The sequence below is a fragment of the Cyrtonyx montezumae genome, unplaced genomic scaffold (genome assembly GCF_038088225.1).
Source record: "Cyrtonyx montezumae isolate F1298 unplaced genomic scaffold, pur_monq_1.0 scaffold_81, whole genome shotgun sequence".
Classification (NCBI taxonomy): Eukaryota; Metazoa; Chordata; class Aves; order Galliformes; family Odontophoridae; genus Cyrtonyx; species Cyrtonyx montezumae.
This window is the reverse complement of record NW_027072091.1, coordinates 185,776-194,088: the sequence shown is the minus strand read 5'-3', so window position 1 is coordinate 194,088 and position 8,313 is coordinate 185,776. Positions and strand designations below refer to the sequence as shown.

The 8,313-nt window shown below is 50.5% G+C and overlaps 1 protein-coding gene across 1 annotated transcript; it reads right to left on the bottom strand.

The window, feature by feature from the left end:
* Positions 1 to 946: 946 nt before the first annotated feature.
* Positions 947 to 3,369, bottom strand: LOC136059674 (uncharacterized). The gene is made up of 4 exons (XM_065753784.1): positions 3,236 to 3,369; positions 2,967 to 3,165; positions 2,023 to 2,325; positions 947 to 1,143 (listed from the first exon to the last, which is right to left on the bottom strand). Exons 1-4 carry the CDS (start codon positions 3,358 to 3,360, stop codon positions 982 to 984), a joined length of 789 nt encoding a protein of 262 aa, XP_065609856.1. The 5' UTR covers positions 3,361 to 3,369; the 3' UTR covers positions 947 to 981.
* Positions 3,370 to 8,313: the final 4,944 nt, after the last annotated feature.

Genomic DNA, 8,313 nt, shown 5'->3' with positions numbered 1-8,313 from the left:
AGGGACCCGGGGGTATTGATTGACGCTCGGCTGAACGCGAGCCAGCAGCGCGCCCAGGTGGCCAAGAAGGCCAATGGCATCCCGGCTTGCATCAGAAACAGTCTTGCCAGCAGGAACAGGGAAGTCATTGTCCCCCCTGTACTCGGCACCGGTGAGGCCGCACCTCGAGTACTGTGTCCACTTTTGGGCCCCTCACTGCAAGAACGACATTGAGGCCCTGGAGCGTGTTCAGAGAAGGGCAACAAAGATAGCGAGGGGTCTGGAGCACAGGCCTTACGAGGAGCGGCTGAAGGAGCTGGGATTGTTCAGTCTGGAGAAGAGGAGGCTCAGGGGAGACCTTGATTGCATTCTCTAACTACCTGAAGGGAGGTTGTAGTGAGCTGGGCGTCGGCCGCTTCTCTCGTGTAACCAGGGATAGGACTTGAGGGAATGGCTTCAAGCTGCGCCAGGGGAGGTTCAGGCTGGACGTTAGGAAATACTGCTTCTCTGAAAGAGTGGTCAGGCAGTGGAATAGGCTGCCCAGGGAGGTGGTGGAGTCACCGGCCCTGGAGGTGTTCAAGGACTATTTGGACGTTGCTTTCAGGGACATGGTTTAGTGACAACTATTGGTGATGGGTGGATGGTTGGGCTGGGTGATCCTGGGTGATCCTGTGGGTCTTGGTGATTCTATGATGCTATGATTATCTTTGGGAGACGGACACCAACCTTGGTGATTCTATGATGCTATGATTATCTTTGGGAGACGGAGACCCCCTCGTTTTAACTTGCAGAACCATGTCCATCAGTAAGGACCTCGAGACAGAGATGATATCCCCATGCTCCATCTTTATTGTGCAAATGCTGCTCAGAGCTTTCTATTACCCTCCATAGACACCCACCAAAAACAATTATACATCAACGGTGGCTAGACTGACGGGCAACCTGTGAAATCTATTCGGTTGCCATCCGTACGCTCGCAGGAACTCCGGCGGTGCAAACATCTTAGCCGGGAGGCTGGCCCAACTGACGGTCGCCCAGAATACAGAGACGCGCGCGGTAGTCTGAAGGGCCTGAGGGTGAGTATCTCACAGCCATCCGGAATCCATTGGTCAGGCCCAGGTTAGCAGCACACTTGTCGTCAGCAATCATCAAACGCCCAAGAAGCTGGAGAAGGAAATAGCGTTACGGAAAGTAGCATGCCGCAATGCGAAGAAGAGCAGAGAGGGCAGGACGCAAAGGAAGGCGAGCAGAGAACCGTCCACAGAATGCGGTTAGCTAGTTCTTCGCAGTTCTAACGCTGCTCTTCAAATTACTGCCTGTCTGCAACGGACACATTCCAAGCCAAGCTGCAAAGGCCGACTACGCGTAATGGGGGGAGGGGCAGCTAGGGGACTTACCATCTCTTTTCTTTTTCTTTTTTTCTCTTTGTTTTTTTTTTTTTTTATCACCCACTTCCCACGCCCCCCACTCCCCACTCTGAGCTAGACAGTAGCGGAAGACTACAAATCAGGCACAGAAGCCAGATTTGTCTCAGGGTTCCGGCCCCCCCATTACATCTTCGGGCGACGTTAAGTCTTTCTGGCAGAACAGAAAAACTCGATGTACGCTTTGTGAGCCCACGCAAAAGCCATCCACCTTGACTTCTATAGCTGACAGTGAAACAACCAGCACCCCTCAGCCAGCTTTCCCTTTCCTCACCTCCGACCTGCTCAAAACCCCAAGGCCTCTTCTCCGTATTACAGCATGTACCGCCGTCCAGAAACCGTGCAAACAGGGATCGGGCCATACTTCAGAACAGCACTGCATTTTGCACTACAAGTACGTATCCAGAAACGAGCATCGCTTAGTACCGCTACCCTCAGTCAAAACGCTCAGCTCTGTTAACAAGATAGAGGCAAAAGATTACGGCGCTGGGAAACCCCAAGTAGCCTACTGTGCCTCTTTGCAGCATCAGGAGGAAAAAGGACGACAGGACAGAGCCTACTAAATTACCTACCGCTTACAGGTACCGTTTAGTGTACGGAAAGCCTCCACGGTACTTACCGGTCCACCAGAATCTTCCGCTTCGGATGACCTGACAACGGCCTTCTCGGGAGCGGCTAGGAAAAAGCGAAGGAGCTTGGTGGAAAGCAAGGCAGTGGAGGAAGAGTACATGGTTACAACGGGATTGGCTTCGGAGAAAGGCAACAGCTTAAGCAGATCGCTACGCCCCACCGAACTCGTACAGAAGCAGATTATCGGGTACCCCAAACGCAAGACCAGATGGTGATTTTTCCTCAGCGATCTTTGAATTGGCCAATCCCTCTCCCTTGTATACACAAAACACCTTTTCACAGGCTCCTGCTGCTACGAGCACAGAGCGATTTTAAACCAAACCAAAAGCACCTCCATTTGTGCTTATGCCACTCTCTTATTTAGACCCTGCATAAATACTCAAGCGGCAAACAGTTGCTCACCATCCCTCAGTTACAGACAAATATCACCTTCCTATCCTACTTAGGACCAAGGCATTTTCAAAGAGCCTGGGGATGGAACGGGTCCAGAGGAGGGCCACTAAAATGATCGGAGGGCTGGAGCACCTCTGCTGCGAGGAAAGGTGGAGGGAACTGGGCTTGTTTAGCTTGGGGAAGAGAAGGCTCCAGGGAGACCTCATTGTGGCCTTCCAGTACTTGAAGGGAGCGTATAAACAGGAGGGGGAACAATTGCTTACACGGGTTGACTGTGATAGGACAAGGGGGAACGGTTTTAAACTAAGACAGGGGAGATTTAGGTGAGATATCAGGAGGAAGCTTTTCACACAGGGGGTGACGATGCACTGGAACAGGTTGCCCAGAGACGTTGTGGATGCCCCATCCCTGGAGGCATTCAAGGCAAGGCAAGGCAAGGCAAGGCTGGCTGTGGCTCTGGGCCCGCCTCGATACACGCGGACACACCACACGGTGGCGCTGGGAAGCCAGGCGAGCCAGACGGCACCGGCAAGCCAGTACGCGCCGCGGCAGCCCCGTGGCACCGAAGGAGCGCGGGGTTCTAGCGGAAGCACTGCAGTAAGCGAGCGTCACCAGCCAGAAAGGCACTTCCGTCCGTCCACTCGTCCCGCTCCGCCCCGGCCCGCCCCGTCGCTCGCCCCGCCGCACTCGCCGGCGCCGCAACGGGCCCTCGTTCCGGAGGGCCTGCGAGCGAGCTAGGCTGGGGGAGGGGTGGGAAGGGAGGAAGGGAAGGGGAAGAATCGCACAACGCAGAGCAAAGCCGCGGCTACCTCCTCGTCCGCAACGGCTCCTCGTCACGGATAACGTTGGCGGAGAACTCCTGGCGGGCGACTTTTCCGAAGAGAGCGGCGCCACCGCGCCAGGCGGCCGGCGACCTAACCGTCCTGCCGGCCATGACGGCGCCCGCTCGCTACAACACTCCCTCCTCCCCGAACCTCCCCCACTCGGCGCGGCCCTCGGCGGCGCTCATTGGGCCGACGGAGCGCCGCCGCCGACCGTTGCCGCGCCCCGGTTGGCTGTCTCGCCTGCTCTGTCGCTTCTGTTACTAAAGACAGAACGGCTGCCAAACTTCTACCTGCTTGGCACCAAATAATGGAAGGGCTTAAACAGATTCGACAAGGAAGAAGTTCTTCCGGCTATTCTCTGTCGCCCTCCTTCCCACCCCCGCCTCTGCCTTCCGATTCGGGAAGCAGCCCCTGCCCGGACCCGATCCGCGGCTCCGAGCCCCCCCGCGACCGGGGAGAAGAGAAATCGCAATCTCCCCCCGCGCTCCCGCCCTCCCCCACGCGTCCGTCGTTCATCTCCGCTCCGCCCTCCGCTCCGCCTCCGACGCTCCCCGCGCTCCCGCCCTATGTTCCGCCCTCGTCGCTCGTCGCGCCGCTCCCGCCCTCCGCTCCGCCCCCGATGGTCGCCGCTCCCCTGCCGCCTTCCGCTCCGGTTACGTCGCTTACTGTTGCTGCTCCGCAGCCTGCTTGTAACTTGGTAAAAAATGAGAACGAACCAGAACCAGAGGATCTTTCAGATCCTGGTTCAGTAGATACGGACGACATATCGAACATTTTCCCCCCTGATGATAATTTGAAGGGAGTGGGAAAGAAAAATTTTTCTACAGCATACTATGGTGCTTTAGAGCAGTGCAGAAAAGAAGCAATATTACGGGGTGATGCTGATACGTTGCAAACCTTTCCTGTGTTGTATCATGCAAATCAGCCCCCCCAGTGGGACTCCCTGCCTTACGAGGCAGTGAAGGAACTAAGGAAGTCAGTGAGAGATTATGGAATTCAGTCTCCTTTTACATATCATCTTTTGACTGCAATTGGTGACAGTTACGTTATGACCCCTCACGATTGGAAAATTTTGTTACGAACAATTCTGTCTCCCATGCAATACACCGTGTTTATGACAGAGTATCGGGAACTGGCTACCATCCAGACTATGAATAATCTGAATAACCTTAATCACATTGGCATAGAGGAACTCATGGGGGAGGGGGTCCGGGCAATACCTCAGGCTCAGGCACAGATGGACAGGCAATGCTTTGAACAAGTTAAGACTTTGGTGTTGCATGCTATCCATCGGATACCCGACACTAATTCATCTAACACATCATTTACATCAATTAGGCAGGAGGCTGCCGAGCCCTACATAAAATTTCTTGACCGTTTACAAAATACGCTAGAGAGACAAGTAGAAAATCAAGCTGCTCGGGAGGCTTTGCTTAAGCAATTAGCAATAGAAAATGCAAATGCAGACTGTAGAAAGGTCCTACAATCCTTAAAGAATGCAGATCCATCCATTACTGACATGATTAAGGCCTGTCAAGATGTAGGGACAGAAAGCTATAAAATGGCATCGCTAGCAGACACCCTGGCAGCCCGACTTGGTGCAGGGACAGCTCAAAAAGTAAAGTGCTACAACTGTGGGGAACCTGGTCATGTACAAAGGGACTGTAAAAAGCCTAAAAAAGCAGATAAAAATGCTTCTGCTCTTCCTACTCGACCCTGTCCCTGGTGCGGGAAGGGGCTACGCTGGGCGAGAGACTGCCGATCTAAGCTCCCTGTTGCTGCACGGCCCTGCTATCTCCCGGGAAACGGGAAGAAGAGCGCGAGACCGCGCGCTATGACAGTAAATACGGTCCCGAATCAGCTGGCCGCTGCCTGGCCAGCGCACTCAGACCAGCCACTGCCGGCAGCGCAGGAGTGGATTTGGCCACCGCCCAGTCAGTGACGCTGACTGATACCGACGTAACTCTTATTCCAACAGGAGTAATGGGCCCCCTTGGGGACGGGCGCAGTGCCCTCCTGATAGGACGTTCTTCTGTTACACGGATGGGACTTTTTGTTTTACCAGGAGTTATAGATGCTGACCACACTGGGGAAATTAAGATAATGGCATGGACACCCTCCCCCCCCCTGCTTTATCCCCAAAGGCCAAAAAATAGCACAATTAATCCCTTTTCATTCTATGACTAAACCTGGTATTGGGGATCGAATTGGGGGATTTGGAAGCACGGACAAGCCTGCCGTGCTATGGACTACACAAGTATCAGAAGACAAACCATTATTATCATGTCTAGTAAATGGCAGGCAGTTATTAGGCCTAGTGGATACCGGAGCTGATGTTACCATCATTAAGTCAAGCGATTGGCCCTCTGAATGGCCTCTAAAATACCCTAGTTCTGCTATTGTAGGAGTTGGGGGCTTACAGCAGCCCAAACAAAGTGCCCGAATTTTATCTTTTGAAGGGCCTGATGGTCGCATTGCTCACACTGCTCCTTACATCTTGCCAGTTCCCTATACTCTGTGGGGTCGTGATCTTTTAAGTCAATGGGGCATGATTTTGCAAACAAATTTTCAATAAGGGCCATTGATTGGCAGCAACCTATACTCCTAGTTTGGAAAACAGAACAACCAATCTGGGTAGATCAATGGCCCTTAACAAAGGAAAAGTTGCTGCATTTACATGAGCTAGTTCAAGAACAACTGGCTGCTGGTCACATAGTGCCTACCACCAGCCCTTGGAATACTCCAGTGTTTGTTATCCTCAAGAAGAGTGGAAAATGGAGGCTTCTACAGGACCTGTGTGCTGTCAATGCGGTAATTGAGCCCATGGGGGCATTGCAGCCTGGTCTCCCTTCACCTTCAATGTTACCATCGAATTGGCTTATAGCAGTCATTGACTTAAAAGACTGTTTTTTTACCATTTTGCTTCATCCAAAAGACGCACCACGATTTGCTTTCTCAGTGCCCTCCATCAACCAACAAAGCCCTGCTCAGCGCTATCACTGGACTGTGTTACCACAAGGAATGCTTAATAGTCCAACGATATGTCAACTGACTGTAGCAAATGCATTACAACCAGTACGAAAAGCTAGACCCCACGTTCTTATTTATCATTACATGGACGATATATGAATAGCAGCAGAACGAGAAGAGAGTCTAAAGGACACTTTAATGCTTGTAAGGCAGGCAGTTCAATCTGTTGGCTTACAAATAGCAGAAGAAAAGGTGCAACTTAGTTCTCCATGGAAATACTTAGGATGGAAAATTACATCTCACACCATTCAGCCACAAATCCTCAAAATAATACCTCACGTACAGACATTGAATGATCTGCAAAAGTTGTTAGGAACCATCAACTGGTTACGACCGCTTTTGGGTATTACTACTCAAGAGTTGCACCCTCTGTTCCAGCTACTCAAAGGAGACCCGGATTTAACCTCTAAAAGACAGCTAACACCACAAGCATTACAGTGCTTAGACTCTGTAATAACATCACTGCAACATCGATATTGCCATCGTGTTTGTTTATCACTACCAGTATCTCTTGTAATAATATCAAATACGTATCAGCCATATAGCCTGTTATGTCAGTGGGATACCTCAAGAAAAGATCCTCTCATTATCCTGGAATGGATATTCTTACCACATACCTTTTCAAAAACCATTACATCATGGGTAGAGATGTTTGCAATGCTCATACAGCGAGGTCGTCATCGTTTACAAATTTTACGAGCTCTTGACCCTGATTGCATCTACATACCTGCTACTAAAAAAGATTTAGATTGGTTGCTTGCACAGTCACTCACTTTACAAACTGCTATGGCAGGATATAGAGGACAGATCTCCACCCATCCCCCCAAACATCAGTTACTGCATAATTTGAGTGATCTGTCCCTTTGTCCTAATATTTTACTTTCACATGTTCCAATACCTAATGCTGTTACTGTATTTACAGATGGCTCCGGCAAGACACATCGAGCAGTGGTTCTCTGGCGTGCGACTGCTACACAGTGGCAGTCAGATGTACATGTTGTTAATGGATCACCTCAAGTTGTAGAACTTGCTGCCGTAGCCCGAGCTTTTCAACTTTTTTCAAATCAAAAGCTTAATATAATAACTGATTCTTTGTACGTTACAGGTATCATTCAGTGGATTGAAGGATCTTTTCTTAAGGAAGTTAACAACCCTGCTTTGTTTGCGCAGCTCAAGCGAGTTTTACATTATGTCTCTCACCGTACGCTCCCTTATTTTATTATGCATATTCGATCACACACTACATTGCCTGGTCCTATAGCTGAGGGCAACCGTAAGGCTGATCAAGCCACTGTTGCCTTTGCTACACCTCAATTGTTCCAGCAAGCGCGACTCTCTCATCAATTTTTTCATCAGAATAGGAGAGCTTTACAAATACAATTTCAACTGACAGCAGATCAGGCCCGTAACATTATTCTAACATGCCCAGACTGCCAGGCAATTGCCCCTTTGCCTCAAATTGGGACAAATCCCCGTGGCACAGCGCCTCTTCAACTGTGGCAGACAGATGTTACTCATGTTCCTGAATTTTGGCCGTCTAAAATTTGTCCATGTAACAATAGATACTCATTCTTCATACATATTCGCCACAGCACATACAGGTGAACGCAGTCGCGATGCCCGTAAACACTGGTTATCTGCCTATGCTGCTATGGGAATCCCACATACTATAAAAACAGATAATGGGCCTGCGTACACTTCTAAGGCCACTCGAACTTTCCTCCAAGAATGGGGCATTAAACATATTACAGGCATTCCTCATTCTCCCACCGGACAAGCTATCATTGAGCGTGCTCATCAAACACTGAAATCCATTCTTAATAAACAAAAGAGGGGGAATACGGGGGATACACCACAAGAAAGATTATGTAAAGCTTTGCTTGTGCTGAATTTTTTGAATCGTGATCACACAGATAGAACTCATGTGGACCATCATTTTGGGGCCTCCCCAATGCTCAAGGAACGGCCAATGGTTAACGTTCGGAATATGGCCACAGGGCATTGGGAAGGTCCCTTACCACTGATAACTTGGG

Bases quoted from the DNA above. Each gene is read 5' to 3' on its own strand.
- LOC136059674 (XM_065753784.1), bottom strand. From the start codon at position 3,360: ATGGCCGGCAGGACGGTTAGGTCGCCGGCCGCCTGGCGCGGTGGCGCC. The intron at 3,166-3,235 runs GTAGCCGCGGCT...CCCCTCCCCCAG, and splicing joins GAGCCGTTGCGGACGAGGAG to CCTAGCTCGCTCGCAGGCCC. The intron at 2,326-2,966 runs GTACTGGCTTGC...CTGTGCTCGTAG, and splicing joins CCACGGGGCTGCCGCGGCGC to CAGCAGGAGCCTGTGAAAAG.